Source organism: Danio rerio, chromosome 14, assembly GCF_049306965.1.
Source record: "Danio rerio strain Tuebingen ecotype United States chromosome 14, GRCz12tu, whole genome shotgun sequence".
NCBI lineage: Eukaryota > Metazoa > Chordata > Actinopteri > Cypriniformes > Danionidae > Danio > Danio rerio.
Window position 1 is genome coordinate 35,269,838 of NC_133189.1, and position 19,473 is coordinate 35,289,310.

Genomic DNA, 19,473 nt, shown 5'->3' on the forward strand with positions numbered 1-19,473 from the left:
CTTCAAAGTAAATTGAAGGAAAACTTATATATGTATATACAGTTGAAGTCAGAATAATTAGCCCGCCTGTTAATTTCTTTACCTAATTTCTTTTTAACAGAGAGACGATGTCTTCAAATTATTTCTAATCATAATAGTTTTTACTCATTTCTAATAACTGGTTTATATTATTTTTGCAATGATGACCGTAAATAATATTTTACTAGATATTTTTCAGACACTTCTATACAGCTTAAAGTGACATTTAAAAGCATAACTAGGTTAATTAGGTCAACTAGACAGGTTAGGGTAATTAGGGAAATTATTGTATAACAATGGTTTGTCCTGTAGACTATTGAAAAAAAATATATAGCTTAAAGGTGTTGATAATTTTGACCTTAAAATGGCTTTTACTCTACATATATACATATACATGCTATATACATATATATATAGCATTATTGTTTTGTGCATGGCTTTCAAAAGTTAAACCGTTCTGCCTAATAAACCGCAGAGAAAATACATTGTAATACTTTTTACTCATGTTAATAACAGATTCATCAGCCACTTCAAACCTGAGGAGATTTCTTCAGTTTTTAAATTACATTTTAATTAAAAGCTAAACTGTTATCTTGACTGCTCATTAAAAAATTTTATAAGTGAAAAATTTATATTACGACAATTTTTTGTAATTTCATATTTATGCTAAACCGCATAATACTTTCAGGCATTGTAAGAATATATAGGCCTCTATATATTTAATTATCTGGCCTACTGGCAAGGAACTCTGTTTCATATTCTCACCTACACTGCAAAAAATGCTTTTCTTACTTAGATTTTTTGTTTTGTTTCAAGTCCAAATATCTACAAATTCTTAAATTAAGAAGCATTTTCTAGACAAGCAAAACATATTGTCTTGTTTTAAGAAATAATATGCCAAATTGAAGTGAGTTTTTCCTTAAATCCAGCAAAATAATCTTATCACAAATCGAAAAACAAGATTATTTTACTTACCCCATTGGCAGATTATTTTGCTTGATTTAAGGAAAAACTCACTTCATTTTGGCATATTATTTCTTAAAACAAGACAATATGTTTTGCTTGTCTAGAAAATGCTTCTTGATTTAAGAATTTGTAGATATTTGGACTTGAAACAAGACAAAAACTCTAAGTAAGAAAAGCATTTTTTTGCAGTGTACAACAATTTTCATTGAGATTTGAGTGTTTATTCTAGGCCTGTGTGTACAGTGCATTAACATCAAGCCCTCTGTGTGTTTCTACAGTTCAACAGGTGAATGTGTGGACCTGTATCTTACAACTGGGAGACAGATGGAGAAAAACACACAAGCACTGCCACCCCACTCTCCTCTACATTTCCCCCGAAATAATTCAGAAGCTCTGCCTCTTTCCCCTTCTCTTCCACAGCCTGCGTCCCTCCATTCCTCCCATCTCCACTCTTCATCCAGCCCGCGGGTCTCTGGAGGCTCACATTGCCTCAGTCTCTCCACAGCACCCGAGCAGGATGACCTGACCTGCCTCAACTGGCTGCATCAAAGAGGGAATCTATTGCCCCTACAGCCTTTGCCTAAAATCAGCACACTGCCCCAAATGTTCGATCCCATTCCTGCCCAACATCTGCCATCATCCCCGGCCAAACCGCCGTACTCTTTCAGCAGTCTCATCTTCATGGCAATAGAAGACTCGCCTGAGAAGAGCCTCCCCGTGAAGGGCATTTATGAGTGGATTGTGGAAAACTTCCCCTATTATAAAGAGGCTCCAGGTGGATGGAGGAACTCTGTCCGACACAACCTATCCCTGAGCAAGAGCTTCCAACGAATACATCGAGACAAGAGTCAAGTACGTCATGCTTCTTAAAATGCTCATTTCACAATTGACAATTGGTCAAAATAACAAAAGCTTACTAAAATCAGGTTTATTGCAACAATTATTGCATTCTTAACTTTTCCGAAGTTAAAATCAAGATAAACCTGCCACAAAATAATGACTTCTTTTTTGACCAGTTGTTAGGTAATCTAAAGGTCGACAGCTGCATTTAAAATGTAGAATAAATCACTCATCAGTAGTTTGCAAAAATAAAAAACACATTCATTCATTTTCGGCTTAGCCCCTTCATTCATCAGGGTTCACCACAGCGGAATGAACCGTCAACTTATCCAGCATATGTTTTACACTGCGGACGCCCTTCCAGCTGCAATCCAGTATTGGAAAACATACATACACAATCATTCACACACATACACTACAGACCATTTAAGTTTATTCAATTCACCTATACCACATGTCTTTGGACTGTGGGAGAAACCGGAGCACCTGGAGGTGCAACATGCAAACTCCACACAGAAATGCACACTGACACAGCCGGGAATCGAACCAGTGACCTTCTTGCTGTAGTGCTAACCACTGAGCCACTGTGTAACCATAACACAATTTGGTCAAACTTTACATTATATATTTAGAGAAACTTAGAAACTTTATCTTATTTTTTCCACAGCTTGTTAATAAGGCTTTTCCGAAAAGAAAAAAAAAATACAGGAATTATATATTTTGTACATAAATGAGTACACACCCATTGAAAATGTATATTTGATCTATTTCTCAGTAAAAATAGACTTTACATTTTTTGATGCATTTAAAATATTTAATGAATATAACTACATTTTAATTCAAAGGAGGTGTTGAAAGAAAATATAGCAAAATTTTAGTATTTAGCAAATTAGCAAATTGTATTTTTATGGGTCTCTTTAGGCGACGCAGTGGCGCAGTGGGTAGCACGTTCGCCTCACAGCATGAAGGTTGCTGGGTTGCTGGTTTGATCCTCGGCTCAGTTGGTGTTTCTGTGTGAAGTTTGCATGTTCTCCCAGCATTCGTGTGGGTTTCCTCCGGGTGCTCCGGTTTCCCCCACAGTCCAAAGACATGCAGTACAGGTGAATTGGGTAGGCTAAATTGTCCGTAGTGTATGAGTGTGTGTATGTGAATGTTTCCCAGAGATGGGTTGCGGCTGGAAGGGCATCTGCTGCATAAAAATTTGCTGGATAAGTTGGCGGTTCATTCCGCTGTGGCGACCCTAGATTGATAAAGGGACTAAGCCGACAAGAAAATTAATGAATGAATGGGTCTCTTTATTAAAAAAAATGTATTTAATATTTCCCCCCAACATATTCATTGTGGTTGACAAATTTTTGCACCATGATCTCAAGTTATTTTGTTAGATTAGTTGCAGTCTCAGTTTGGTACTGACTTATTTAATGTATGTACACATTTTCTTATAATATCTTATTTTAAAGCGTCCTTTAGAAAGTATTAATTTAAAAAGAGATTCGTAAGGGGTGTACTCATTTAAGCTAAACACTATGTATTATTATATTTTTTTCTATTTTTCTATATTTTTTTTTTTTTCATTTTCAAAATTTCTGATTTGTATTGTCTGTTACTGTGGTGTTTTGCAGTCAGTTGGAAAAGGCTCATTATGGCGCGTTTGTCCAGAATATCGTCCCGCTCTTCTGGAAGTTCTCAGAAAAACACATTATTGTCATCGCACAAACAGAAGCCTGTTGAACAAGCCTGTTTTGTGAGTTGGATTTGCTTTCTGTTTATGCACCACCTGTGTGATGCGTGATACTGGATTATGTGATTATATATAAACTGCATGATTCATTAAGATTTACGATACTAATACAAGCATATCTGACCTCTATTCTGAACAGATTGGAGGCGACTGATAATGGGCAGAACATGTTTAATGAGACCATGGAATTGTCAGGTCAGACACTCAATACAAGTTTTACATTTAAAGAGATAGTTCACCCAAATATTTTGACAATATTTACTGCTCTGCCTTCATTTGTTTTTGCCTTTTAGAGTTTCTTTTCTTTGTTGAGCAAAAAATAAAGTGAAAAATGTTGGAGATCAGTAGCTTTGAATACCATAAACAACTTCCCACTGGTTACCAAACTTTTGCAAAATCTCTTATTTTGTGTTCAAAACAATATTGAAACCCATAAAAGTTTAGTATCACTTGAGGATAAGTTAATTTTTAGTTTGGCTAAACTGTCCCTTTAGCTTTAATGAAAGTCTGCAAATCGTTTTTGACTAGCAGATTTATGGTGGGGAATTTAAGAGGTGTGCTCATGTTAGCTAAATAAAATATAAGGCCCATTGTCAAATTCAATAGCGCTGGGATGTCTGTGGAAGAACTCACACAAGAGTCACATTTTAAACCAAATTTCTATGTTGGTCACACAAATTCTCATGAATATAAGTGTAATTGTGTTTTTTCACCCTCGTGTTAATGCAATATGCAGTGCTTTTTAGGCCATCCAACTTCTAGACCTAACTTCTGATTCGTTTGGTTTCTCAGACTCATGTGAGTCTATGCTGCTCTATCTCAATAGCAAAACACACAACAACAACAATAAAAAATCTCAGTTGCACAATAGAAAGCAAATCTATATTGTGATTAACTTATTATTATTATTATTATTACTATTATTGATTTGATTACAGATCAGTGCAAACTATTATGCAGACCTTCACAAACCTACTTTTGACGTCCTTGAGGTATTAATAAAGAGGACCAAAACGCACACCTTTTCTATAAACCAAAAATCCGGTGAAACTTTCAGCGAATTTTCAAGTGCTGCCTTTATTTTGTGCACAGCTGTATATGGTGTGGGCTTCTCTTACATTTCGGTAAACCCTTTATCCACTTTTTCCAGGCACAGTGTTTTGTGAGCTGTTGTCTTGGTCACAGCCAGACATTACCCTAGCAACCTATAGCCACACTGACATAATGACTGGCCTCTCTGTCAGACTGTTTTACTACAGGGTCAGTCAAGTAAAGTAGTCTCACAAAATAGAAGGTTTGCTCTGCGCGTCTGCACAAATCTTTCACCACATAGCAACAATTAAATAAAACTACTCTAAAGTGCAGTGATATCAGGATTGTTATTTGTTTATTTTCTTAAACTTTTTTTAACTGACAAAAGGGTATCTCTTTATTTTGATGGTCCGCATTTTGTTACATTGCATCTACATGTCAACTAATTCTCAACAGATTATAAGTAGACTGTTAGGTTGGGGTTAGGGTTAGTGTAAGTTGACATGTACTTGCAAATATTCTTATAGTCAGTTAAATGTCTGTTGAAGGAGCAGTATCAGCAGATATTAAGCAGACAGTCTACTAATACTCAAATGAGAAGTATTTAGCATGTAGTGCCAACTATTAGTCAACAAAATGTGCAATAGGCACCATCAAAATAAAGTTTAACCGGCAAAAGTGCTAAGAAAAGATTTACAATGTTTTCACTGACCAAATAAATTATATGCTATAAATATAAGGAAATTTTAATTAAAAAAGTTGCAACAGAGTCATATTTAACACAGTGTCACATCAACTTTGCTTCTAATTGCAGTGCTTAATTGTTTGGCAATTGTTTGGGGATTGTAATTGTCAAATTTTTACAAACGAAAGCTGAAACGTGGTCTCTTTTGACCTCAGCACAGCTGTCTCTGTCTTTTTGACTTTGAGATGAGCTCTGGGACAGATAACCCAGCAGAATCTCTCTCGTTCTGCATTCTCGTCTGAAGTGACAAAGATTTGTTGCATTTCTTGATGCCGCAGCAGACTACTGTATGTGCAGATTTCCTAAGTATTCCTGATACAGTCATCTCTCGCTATAATGCGATTCACGCGATTCACCTTTCACCTCGCAGTTTCGCAGATTTTTTTTGTACTATTTGTCATGCTTTTTTTACAGCGCATTTTGTTTTGCGCCTCCTCCATGTCTTCTGTGCAGAATAAGCTCAGCTTGCCAAATTACCATAAATCTTCGATCGCTAACAGTGTGAGTTTATTTTTCAGCAAGACCATCGTTGCACACCAAATGCGTTGCACCACGCAGCGCCATTAAAATTGTAAACATAGGTTTCTCTCAAGGTAAGCACATCTGCGCCGCAAGTCAGCTGCTGTCTGTGATGCCCTGCTACAACTCAGGACACTGGTCATAATTCTGCTGAGCCACAGAGCGGCATCTGAATACTTTCATTTTGAATAACATGTGAATGAGCGCGTCCGGTGTGTGTTACTTCCACCTGTCACGTGCACAGCGCATCCGAAGTGCGACCCCTTCAAGGATGTAGTGTGCTATCACTTTGTGGATCAGTGACTGCAGGAAAAAGAACATTAGGCTGGATGCTAACATTATCCGCACAAAAGCTAAAAGCTTTATGAACCATTTGCGGACATCAATGAATGTTTGCGCCTGACAACAGGTTTTGATCTTTGGTTTCATTTTATAATAGGCCTACTGGACTTATTTTTTCTATGAAGGTTTGAACTTTGAGAGTGTTTAAACAAGAAAGAAAAGTGTATAAAGTGTTAAGTGAGGGGTTGTACAGCCTTAAAACATCAATAATAATTTTAAAAATTAATGCTGACTACTTTGTGGATTTCGCTGGGATGCTTGTGGGTTTTCTTTAGAACGTAACCGCCGCAAATAACGAGTGACCACTGTATTGCATATTTTGGGCCTTTGTGATTTTGTAGTTGAGCTTTTATTTAGCCTCTGTGCCAACTTTTTGTGGAGTGAGTTGCAGCAAAATCAAAAACAGAATTTGTTTATATTTACAAAATACGTTAAAGCTTGTCAGTGAAACTTTTTTTTAATAAATAAAGTTAAATAGAGTCACTTGATTTCGTTGCACTTAACAAAATTTTCCAAATTTTAAAACTGCCATGGCACATTTAGTACAGTATTTGTGTTTTTAGCCTTTGAAATGAATGAAAGAAAATTCTTGTAAATTACTATGAGGCTGCATTACATAAACTGCTGTTTTCCATCCTTCCTCAGATCTAGATTCTCTGTCTTCGAACCCACCGTGCTCTTTTACACCTGATCATGAAGAGCTAATCCCCATGGAGTCTGTGGGGCTTCCTGAAGTCACTGGCGAGGATACAGAGAAGGATCCACTGGCTGACAGTGGGTACATTGAGTTACACTACTATCAGTATCAGCAGTATCAGTACCTGGTTCTCCCAGGAGACACTGAGTTGGACCTGGAGACGGTTGAGATCCTGCAGCTCGATGCAGAGGCTCAGGAGGCCGCAGGGTCACTGCTCGACCTCGCAGGGGGAAATCATTGAGAGGTGACCTGTGTGTGCAAGTACAAACAAGGAGGGTTAACAGCGAAGAAACTCTACCCCAGCAAACAATTTTGTGTTTAATAGATGTCTAATAGAGGTCTAAACGTAGACAGCTTGACTAAAACAAGGCTAAACTTGAGCTGTCAACAAAAATCTAATAGACATCTAAGAATAGCCCAAAACTAGACTAGTCGTCAAATAGACAGATTAGACAGACTTTGTTTGTGTAATCATTCATTTCTGTTTATTTGATGACTAGTCTAGTTTTGGCCTATTCTTAGAGAGTCTATTAGATTTTCACTGACAGCCCATATTTAGCCTTGTTTAAGCCAAGACGACTATGTTTAGACGTCTATTAGACATCTTTTAAAAACAAAAAAACGCTTGCTGGGATGCTTGATGTACTGTTGGCACTTTATAACTGCCTAAACATCTGCTTAAGGGATAGTTCACACAAAAATGAAAATTCTGTCATTGTTTACTTGTTTTGAACCAGAACTTTCTTCATCTGTTAAAAACAAAACTTTCAAAAACTTTTATTTTAATTGTATATTTGGTTTTCACGCTAGGGATGTCAGTGGCTACAGGTTTGCAACATTTTTCAAATTATCTTCTTTTGAAAGTTAAACTCTAAATGGTTTGGTATTCTTGAGGTAATTAAGTAAATGATGAGTGAATTTTCATTTTGAGTGAACTGTCACTTTACTGTCATAAAAGGTGCAAGATAAGCAATTTTAAATAATGTAGTGATATGATAAACACTGTGAGAGCATCCTTGGGTTTAGTATAGAAAAGTATCAGCAAAATGACAAAACGTCATAAAGAACAAAATATTTATTGTTCATACTTGATTCAATGCACTTCCATGCCATCGTTCACAAAAAATACTCCCATCAAGGTTTGTTGAATTGTTAAAAAAAGGGAAACAATAATTTTCTTTTTAAAGAAAATTCGCTTTTTTTTTTTTTTTTACCAAAAGAGATTGTTCAAAATGATGAACATATTCAAGTATTATGAAGACAAACTGCCAGACGTTAGATTGGGTAGATGGAAAGATTAATATATCTAACCATTGTTTCTTAGTTGATCTGTCATGCTACAGATATCTGTAGTTATTAGTGTTTCTGTGTAGTATGATGCATGTTTGATTTTACAATATTCACATGTTTATTATATTTTTTAGTTTAGCAAAATAAGCATGTTGACATTTCAATAACGCTCTCATCCCATCCTGTGTATCTCATTTAGCAATAAACGACTGCGATGTTATGGTGAAATCTTTGACTCCTGGAATTTCATATTAATTTTATTAGCAAGCTCTCAGGAGATCACAGATACAACAAGAGAGCACTGGGGAGAGATACAGTGAAGTTCAAATACAGTGAAGTTATCAATGGCTGCTTACATGACTGACACATTTAACCTTTTCATAATAGCTGGTCTGCAGTGGCCTCCTGCATTAATACAGGTAAGTGTGGAAAAAGGCCTTTCCTACTTAAAGTGTTCCTCCTCTTTTATTTGTTTAATATATGTACATTGCACAAAAATGCAACAAATATGTTGGCAAATGACCTTTTATTGGGTTTGTCTTATATTTTCTATCATATGATTGTATTGTATGCATAATAAGTGATGTGCATTTAAAACTCGAGCACATATTGTTAACCTCATTGACTTTAGATCAGCATTTATTTGGTCAATGGTGCAGTCTCAGCTTCAGTTTCAGTTGCCTCAATATAGGTGCGCTGCACCTTCGTAGACCATCATAGGTGCAAAAACGGCCACAATCAACTTGGCACAGAATATGAAAATGATACTTGTAGCACACTGAAACTACAAAAACAATTGTGCCATGCCTGAGGTTGCATTGCATAATAGGGCTGAAGATGTTTCATTAGTCTTCTAAATAAATACTACTGTGTAATCATTTCAGTGAATCATTCAGAAAGGTGTCGCATTTACAATTCACAGTGACGACTTGCCGCCACCTACTACTGAGAACACCTAGTTTCGTGTTCTCAACATTCACTTTCCTTCTATTTATTTTCTGATTATCAGGGGTTGCCACAGCGGAATGACCCACCAACTTCAAGAGTTCACTCTTAGATAATGTTTGACGATTTAGCAGTTTTGGCACGCTTTCCTGGGAGAGAACCCTGAGCTTGGAGATAGATGAGCCCAAGGCTTCCGCCTGATCAATGAGCATTTAGAGGGATACAAGATAATTCTCGAGAGCTCCCCCCATTCGTTTGGCCTATTCCTTGATTAACAAAGATGGCTTTATAAGAATAGACCACCAACCACACCTGTGCATGCTCACTTTGAGAAGCTCAGTATTAAGCGCTTTGACCATTACTATTATTTAATTAACTTGTGTCACATGTCTTTAGACTGTGGGAGGAAACCAGAGTACCCCAGGGGAAACCCCCACAAACACGGGGACACACATGCAAACTCCACACAGAAATGCCAACTGGTCCAGCTAGGACTTGAACCAGTGACCTTCTTGTTGTGAGGCAGCAGTGCTAACAACTGAACTGCCATGTTGCCGGATCCTAGAATTGAGAAGGGGTGGATGGGGAGGTCTTCCAAAACTAAGATAGGGAGTAAAGTTAGGCTGGATATTTATGCTAATTTGGAATAATCTGATTCTATATCTAATATCTAATGATTACTGATAGGGACCAGCTGTGGTCAATCATATCACGTGCTCCCCTCGAAATTAGTTTGTGAAACTTTACTTAGTTTCATGTTTAGATAACTATTTAAACTATTTTCATTTGTTTACATTCATGCCATTTCTTAAAAGCATTAAATAATCTGAGCATACTAATGCCTCCTCAGATAATAATATCTGACTGCAGACTTGCCTATGCAAGCTAAGACATACAGTCTCAGACATGCAATCTCAGACACAATGCACTCAAGTGACATCACTGTGAGGGGTAGAGTTTGGGGCAGGGTTAGGTGTGTACATTAAAAGCATTGCATGCAGCTCACTTTAGAAGCAGCTTCTGAAAAAATAATAATAATAATGTTCTGGCCACACGTTTAATAAATTCCATCCTTGAGATCAAGACTTTTCCCCCCCAGTTTTTCTAAGCATCTTGTTAGCCTATCAGGGTGTGCAGTCTTTAAAGGCAGACCATACCACAACTCCACCCAAACCTTAACCCCATTATTAATAAGCACAAGTATGTAGTACTTGTTAGTCAACCTGAGAGGCTGCGTGTATTTTCAATGCACCTTGCAGGTATGTACAATAATAATACTGTGCTTGGATTGTTTTATTTAAATTAAGCATCTGCCAAATGTCTTTATGAATGGCAACAAAAGAAATTGTTTTAAATGGGTAAAACTAACAATTTAATTGCTTTGGTGTGCAGAACAAGACTGTATCAGTACAACTAAAATATGACGGAAGATATGGTTAATCATGAGCATGTGTTTTGACATAAATATTGAGGTTAATCTGTGCATGCGGCAGCTGCAGTAGAGAATGAGAGAGGGAGACATGTTTTCATGGCTGGTTTTCTGCTTTGGATACACAAAAAGAAGGCTGCCATACAAGTATGACTCATTGTGGAAAACCTTAGACACTCCCTGAATGTTCTGCAAAGTTATGGATGTTGTTCTCTTAAAGATTAAAATAGAATGCGTATTAAATATATACATACACATACAAAGTTAAGAATTGCATGCACCATTTACATTTGACATGATTAGGCAATAGGCATGAGCCATTGGCATGATCTAAGGGCAGGGGCATATTGAGAAAATCTAAATTTCCATATAATTAATGTTTTTATTGAGGCGATATTTTAATTTTCTTCAAAAGTGAGGGTTAAATAATAGTTTTACACGTTTAGAAAAGTACTCCTCTGATTGGACCTTGAAAACAAACCTCACTTGTTTAGCGAGTTTACGCTGGGTTTTCCTGGATGTTGTAGTTCTTTTGTGACCTGTTGTCAGTTGGAATGTGCGCAAATTTGATATCTTAAGAAACGACATTTCCCAGCAACACCCGCGGTGGGACGGTCTTTGACGGATAAAGTTGTGTTTATTAAAACTGAAACGTTCATAATCTGAAACAGGACCCGTGGAAGTTTTGGAGTGTCAAGCGAAGGATAAGGTACTGGAATTAGGGTTAATTGGCTGATTTTAAAGATATATAAGAGAGCTCAAACCACTTTTTAACACGGTTTACTTTGATGGTCTCGTCCTTTTCTCAAATATGTTGTCGTTTTGATTGAAACTCCTCCACGTATGGGGCGAGGCGGCAGTAAATTAACGTTAGCTAGTTTAACATCAGCATGTTTGAGTTTATATTTTCATCGTAGACATTAATCGTTTAAAAACTCTTAAAATACACAACTTGTGGTTCATATTACGGAAAATATTACATGAAGGATCTGGAAGTAAGCCAGTTTGTTGAACAAGGAGAGGAGGTTCCCGCACGTTTCAGATTTACTCATGAATGTTTACTCATTTGATGAGACCCCGAAAGATGTGTAAAGCAGCACTAGAAGCTTATCAAGTGCTTGTTTATCTTTAATATATTTGACAGAAGGTTGTTAAGTGGCAACTGCCACTATTCTAGTTATTACTAACGTCACGTGGAAGGAAAGATTGAGGTAAAGTTGGTTTTATTTTTGCACATTTATTAGGTGACAACTTGTGACGCGCCCTATTTTGTTTACCACGTTACTTTCAATATTCTGTCTGAAAACACATCTAAGTATGACTTTAAACAACATTAGCACTGTTTTAATCACTGTGAACAATGTTGTACTTTGATATTAATTTGTTGCTAATATGATTTACCCATTTTGAATTGGCAAAGAAAGAATACTTGAATAATTAAGGAGAAAGTCTGAATGTCGGAATATAAAACCAACCTTACCTCGATGAAACAATGCAGTACTACAAGAAACTTATAATTATTGCATACTCTATTGGGAGACAGCCAGAAATTACTTACATTTTTGGCAGTTTTTTCAGCTATGCAACTTGTTTCCACCTGTGTATTTTATTCCTCAGGGTGTGCTGATTCATATTCAGCTCTTAATAGCTGTGTACGAATGAGTCTGTTTTTTTAAAGGCAGATTCTAACTCACTAGCCCAGTAAAACTGATTGAAACAATGAATCACATTCAAGCTTGGGATTCTCTAAGTGGAGAAAAGCACGCTTGAACCTTTCAGCTGGCTTGCCTCATCTCAGTTTCCCAACAAACCCTGCCTCGCTTGCCAACAGGGCCAGCACTGTCTCAATAATGCCTTAGAGAAATGCGATTTAACATGCTCTCTTTGAATTTTCCAAGCTGATATTAACAGTTTAACTCTAAAGGTCAAAACTAATTGTGACGTGCATTGGAATATGAATGTGTAAGCTTATTTAATTGCTGAAACATTTTTATTGTCGCCCACAGTAAGCGTGTGACATCGGACAGAGGATGAGGAGTGAACCTGGGCCAGTTCAGATTGTGACAGTCAACAAGGAGAAGCACTCCTTTGACCTGGACACAGAAGCGCTCAGTCGGATTCTCTTGGTGCCTGAAGTTCGAGATAAGCATGTGGTGGTGGTGTCTGTCGCTGGTGCTTTCCGAAAGGGAAAAAGCTTCCTTTTGGACTTCTTGCTCCGATACATGTATAGGAAGGTCAGAAGGAAAAACAATGCATTCAATGTTCAGATCATTGCAACACATGCTTTAATAAAAAGAGAAATGTGTACAAATCCTATATTTCAGGATGTCAGATTAAATTTATCAACCTGGCCTTTTTTTTTGTGTCCATCAGCCTGGTCAGGACTGGCTTGGGCAGGACAATGATCCGCTGACCGGTTTCTCCTGGAGAGGAGGATCAGAACCAGAGACCACTGGCATCCAGCTATGGAGTGAAGTTTTTGTTGTGCGAAAGAAGGATGGAAGTGAGGTAACAAACACCCACCAGAAGGCAGCTTAATAAATCACGTGCTCTTACTCATAATTGGGTTAAAGGTTTTACTGCCAGAAATGTTAAGTATTTTTCAGCTTTTACTCCACTCTGAACTGTACATATAGTACGGAAGGTGTTCCGAACAAGAAGTCTTAAAAGGGATAGTTCACCCCAAAATATTTCCTCTATAATTGCTCACATTGTGTATAAATTATTGCTCACATTGCAAGTGGATATACACTTTAATGAATATCTTTCTTTTGTTGAAAACAAAACAAGATAGTCTGAAAGATTTTTGAAAACAACCATCGACTATTACAGTAGGAACAAAAAATATTGGTGGAAACCAGTTCTTCATTATATCTTCCTTTAGTGTTCAACAGAAGAAACTCAAACAGGTTTAAAACAAGTGGAGAGCAAGTAAATGACTTAAATTTAAATCTTTTAAATTTAAAGTGACGCATGAAATTTGATTGCATCAAGATGCACAGTTAGACTCTGCTGTAGAATTTTTAAGGAAGTGATATAAAGTCTGATGTTTACATGCTTTAATATATATCTTGATGTGTCATTATGCTGTCGTGTACAAATAAACAGACACCATCTGATGTGAATTAAATGGTCCTATGGCAAATTATATGTTTTTTTATGTTTATGCAAGTCATTTCACTCAGTGGCCATCTTTGAAACGCCTCTTGGGCAGTATCCTCAGGCATTCTGTCTGAATGGGGAAATTTTCCAAAACTGTTTGCCAAGCTTAGGATAACATAAAATATTTGGAATCACCAATAAAATTAAACAACAACATCTCATAAGTTTCATTTCTAAACAGCTGAATCAAACAAAATATTTTCTGGTTGCCAAAGCTAATGCGCTTGCTCACTTGAAAGAAACAAGATCATGACACTAACTATGTTTATGGCCGTTTTACACATTATCATCCTCTGGATAATGCTTTGTCTGATAGTGCTGGTCTTCTGAAGTAATTCACAACTTGATTGCGAATCCCCTCCAGGAATGACAGCGATTCTTTTGTTTACAAGTTTGGGGGGCTTTTGAGTAGTTGCTATCATGGGATGTGCATTTGACAGGACGGACTGTACCTCATGTTCCATTTATACAGATTACAAAACCAAAAAACTTTTGTTTGTTATTTCCGTAGGGCACTCGGTTATTTCTTATGTCTGTGAGGCAAATATTCGCTCACAGTGTTCACTTCCAGTGTGTTCGTTGACCACCAAACTGTTGTATAAAGCACACGTCTGGTCTGAGCTTTTCCCCTGGAGAAACATTAGTCTATATCGATTGATGATTGGCTCCTGTACTAGTAGGCGGGGCTTCATTCACTAATTTCCCATTTACACTTTTCCCCTTTCAAAACTATATGAGAGACATGCCTTGTGTATTGTATAGTTTTTGGTTTAAGTTTTACGAAATCTGTCATTTAGTACTTTGATTATATTCTGTACAGTACTGAAAAAAGAGGCTAAAAATCTAAATGTGGTCTTGGGGAAGTGCTTGGCATACTTCAAAGCTCTCTTCCCAAAGAAGTAGTTCCTGTTCTTATCTTAATGAAGAGACCAAAATATTAATATGGTAATCAGAGCTTTGCTAACAAACCACACCAATGGGTAATTGGTGATTTAAAAAAATATCATAAATGTTAATAAACTATTAGAATTATTGTATTTTATCCATAACCCACAGAAATAAAAATAGTATTTAATAGTTACATAAAATAACAACATGCAAATAAAAAGCCATCAGCCTTTCAATTCTTTTTTTCATTGGATTGCAACCCCTGGAGTTAATATGCTAGATTAATGACACAGCAATATTGTTAGTTGCAGTAGATTTATTTTACGGCACAATGTTAAACTTTGACACCTTCACAGCACTCGCGTACAATAAAAACATGTGAGCCACAACTGAACATAGAGGACGATTTCCAAGTGGCTGTCTCTAAAATCAATTATGCTGTAAACATTGTGCTCAATATTAGGGCTGTGCGATTAATCGAAATCGAATTGCAATTTGAAACGTTGCGATTGGCTAATCGCAAGAGGCTGCGATATGAAATATATGTATAATTTAATTTCCACTACCCAGAGTAAAATGTGTGACTGCTGTCTGTGTACGACAGTATTACTAGCCAATTGAGTGAGCACACTTTTGATCTCCCAATCAGAATTGCAAAATGGCCATAATAAAAAGAAAAAGGAATGTGCAGACAAGTGGGAATATGAAATCTTCAGCTTCAGAAGCATTAATAGACTAATTATATATCAAAGAAAAACAGTAATATGGGAGTTTAGTCATTTAAAAAAATTTGTATTATGGGAATATTTTGGTTTTAAAGTCACAGACGTTAAACAAAAAAAAAACGGTCATTTGTAAGAGAATGTAATGTGTATTTATATAGCGCATTTATTGTGTATGGCCATACACCCAAAGCGCTTCACAATCATGAGAGGGGGAGGGGGGGTGGTCCACATCACCACTAGTGTGCAGCATCCACTTGGATGATGCGACGGCAGCCACAGGACAACGGCGCCAGTGCGCTCACCACACACCAGCTATTGGTGAAGTGGCGAGACAGCGATAGAGCCAATTCGATGGATGGAGATGATTGGGAGGCCATGATCGCAATGGCGATTGAGGGACTTTGGCCAGGAAACGGGGGTTACACCCCTACTCTTTTACGAGAAGTGCCATGGGATTTTAATTGACCACAGAGAGTCAGGACCTCGGTTTTACGTCTCATCCGAAAGACGGCGCCAACTGACAGTATAGTGTCCCCTTCACTTTTACTGGGTCATTAGGATTTACACAGACAACAGGTTGAGCGCCTCCTGCTGGCCTTTCTAACACCACTTCCAACAGCAACCTAGTTTTCCCATGTGGTCTTCCATCCAGGTACTGACCAGGCTCAGCCCTGCTCAGCTTCAGTGAGTAACCGGTCTTGGGCTGCAGGGTGATATGGCTGTGACTCTTTTTTTAAGACAATTTTTTTTCGCAGAATTGTTGCCTTGGCTTACAGATTATTGAGCTGAAGCTTGACTAAAAAATCAAATTGTAAAATCTGTGAAAAACATCTTAATTATATATTTTCTCCAAATCTCACAGCGCTTCACATCATTCTCATTAAGTGAGGTTAATATTAAATTAGGCATGAATAATGACTATAAAAATATATATAGTTGTTAGACTGTTGCACTTTTCTTGGGTTGTCAGTAAGCTTGTTTATATGCTGTAGTGCCTGTTGGTGTGTGTGCAATGTTTGTATGTTTATAACTACCTGCGAGCATATTAGGTGCCGTGAGTCACTGGAATTATTATTTTGGGGGTTGCAAGCTGAAAGATTTGGGAACCTCTGCTGTAAATCATTAAGTGAAAGTCCTGACACTAGAGGTCATGTGTGTTTGAGATCTATGGTGTAATTGAAGAATTGAATTTTGAATGAGGAACTAAAGGAGTAGAAGTCAGCTTCACTTCCCTAGAAATTTACCATGAATGTTGCATTATGAGCTTTTTACTGTCTGATATCTTATCTGGTAGTGCTTGTCGTGTAAGCAATCTGCACTTGTGCAAGTCCTGATTTCAGATTCATAGTTTCAGGTTTCTTAGGAAATTCTGTCATTTCCTCTCTGTAGTTTGCAATCTGTGATTCTGGCTTAACGTGTTTCAGGAATGATTCTCTATGTTTTACATCACTTCCAGTCACTTTCTCTCTTGTGATTTGAGAACTGCACTAAAGCAGAGCATTTTGTTCTTCTTTTTTCTAGGTTGCAGTGCTTTTAATGGACACGCAAGGAGCGTTTGATTCTCAGTCCACGGTGAAAGATTGTGCCACTATCTTTGCCCTCAGCACCATGACCAGTTCTGTCCAGGTTTCCACAACGCTCCTCTAAAATCCTGTTATAAATGAATACAGAAAAAGACTGGAAATGTGTCAGAATTATAATGGCTTCTTTTTTTTTTTTAGATTTATAACCTGTCACAGAATATTCAGGAAGATGATCTACAGCAACTTCAGGTTAGTCAGTTCAAATCTACTCAGGAATACACCTATCTTGAAGCCCATATATAATTATTTATTTATTTATTTTTCTACATTTAAAATACCAGAGCAGCATTATATTTTTAGCCAACATCCTGTGATCTTTAAATGAATATTTGCTGCAGGTTTCGCTTTTTGATAACAATAAAAAAATGTAAATGACAGCATTTAAGATGTCATCTGAAATAGCAATGTAGATGTTTTACATAAGCTCTAAGATTCAGCACTGCAGTAAAGTAGTTATGCCAGGTTTATTTTCGAATGACATTAAAAATCATACCTGTCAACATTGTGATGTGAAAATAAGGGTTCCCCCCCTCCCCCGTCAGAAAAAAAAAACTTAAGACATTCCCTAAATTACTAAAGATGTTGAAGCTGTTTCATTGTAAATAAACAGTTGAAACGGTCAGTAATGTGTTTTTTATTATTATTATTACTTACAAAGGATAGAATAAATAGTATACATTAGAAAAGCTGCAAATAAATTAGCAAACAGTTTAGCCTGTTAAAATTAATAACTATTATAAAGAAATTGAATCAAGTTATCAAATCTCATTAACCTTTTCTTCACTGTATAATTTAAACATTTTGATTAAAGAGTAGCGAATTAATCTCTCATTTAGATTTTCATTAGATTAAACTAAATAGCACCTACGTTACCAATTTTTCACATTTAATATAAGTATTTTGTGTCTCCAGAATGTGTTTGTAAAGTTTCAGCTTAAAACACAAATCAGATCTTTTATTATACCTTTTATAAGTTTCTCTTTTATACATTTTAACATTGGGTGGCGGTTTTGCTGTACTGTGCCTTTAAGGCTAGTCCTCCCCGCCCACCGTTTCTACGTGCCTTTATCTCCTAACACGGCTGCGTCAGACAACAAACAGACATAAAGGAAGCAGATCTCACGCAACGTTTTGGGAGATATACTACAGTAAGAACTTTACCAATGAGTATTTGATGCATTTGCTGTGTTAAGTTACAACGATGAGTCACACACAATGTCGTTACAAAGTTCACACACACACAGACACACACACACACACACACACACATACCCAGCACGAACCTGATACGCACATACATACAGACAGCGCGCGTTTAGCTTTGCACTCTTTTTGCATGCAAATGTGACAGGATTCAGGTTAATCTACACTGCTGGATGGATATCTGTTATGATAATGTGCAAAATAATCCTGATTTAACGTCTACAAACCGGGTTTGAAGCGCCTTCCTTTATAATTGTTCTGACACGCAGCTGTGCTGAAGTAAAGCTGAAGTAAATTGCTGTAATTCATTATACATGCACTGTTTTAAAACATTTTAAACTTGTGAAACTCCCTCTTCTTGATTACATTTGATGATGATTGATGATCCTAGCGAACTGAACAGACCTCTTATTCCCGGTTGCTTTGCGTTTATCTTCTCTTGTTAATATGATTTTACAAGTGACTACCGGAACATGTTAATACACGAAGCTGTCAATCAATTCGGTGGGCGGGGGGATCGCACTCCTACATCAAGTTGCGGTCGGTCTGAAAACCAATCCAATTGGTCCACTGTTTTTATGTTGTTAAATTGAAAAAAAAAAAAGGACTCTGGGCCCTATTATACACCCAGCGCAGTGTGGCGCAAGGCGCGGCGTAATAGTCTTTTGGTAGTTTCAGCTTGGCGCAAGAGTCGTTTTGAGGCGTTGTGCTATGCAGTTTAAATAGCAAATGCATTAGCGCTCATTTATTTTCTGGTCTAAAAAGGAGGCGTTCTGAGGCTGGTGCGTTGCTATTTTGAGAAACTAAAATAGATTTTTCATTAGACCAAAACTAACCCGGTCTAAAGTCGCTTACACACTGCTTAATACGCACGAGAGCAAATATCTTTACATATGGAAAAATTTAAATATTAAGGATATATATATATACAGGATATAATAAGAATAGATATAGAATATAAATATAAAGGATTAAAATATTACAAAACATATTATTTTCTAGCCTACATAAATATGAAAAATCACTGCTTTTATGTCTTCATCTCTGGAGGCTTTTTCAGTTCATTCATAACAATTTGCTTTTGTATAATGTTGTTATTATTATTATTAGCAGTATTATTTATTATATCCATATTTATATTTGTTTTATTAAAAACAAGCTTAGATTTGCCCACCTGTCAGGTTTTAGACCATATGGGGCACAGCATTTTTTTGGTTTTTGAGCTCATTTTGTTATTATTATTTTTTTATTTGTTTGCTGGAAATTAGAACTGAATTTAGAAATAGTTTTGAAACGAATATTTGCGCTTAACAAACAAAATTATTTATTTATAGACTAATTAATGTCT

General features: G+C 36.7%; 1 protein-coding gene across 7 annotated transcripts in view; it reads left to right on the plus strand.

Annotated features, from left to right (window-relative positions):
* Nucleotides 1-19,473, plus strand: part of atl3 (atlastin 3) — a 32,138-nt gene that overhangs the window by 1,753 nt on the left and 10,912 nt on the right. The window contains exons 2-9 of one of the 7 annotated variants that reach the window (XM_073921367.1): nt 1,263-1,836; nt 3,447-3,568; nt 3,705-3,760; nt 6,849-7,144; nt 12,571-12,798; nt 12,938-13,072; nt 16,861-16,965; nt 17,061-17,111. In XM_073921367.1, the coding sequence (XP_073777468.1) occupies nt 12,595-12,798; nt 12,938-13,072; nt 16,861-16,965; nt 17,061-17,111 (495 nt within the window). In that variant the 5' untranslated portion in view covers nt 1,263-1,836; nt 3,447-3,568; nt 3,705-3,760; nt 6,849-7,144; nt 12,571-12,594. 7 annotated transcript variants of the gene reach the window in all.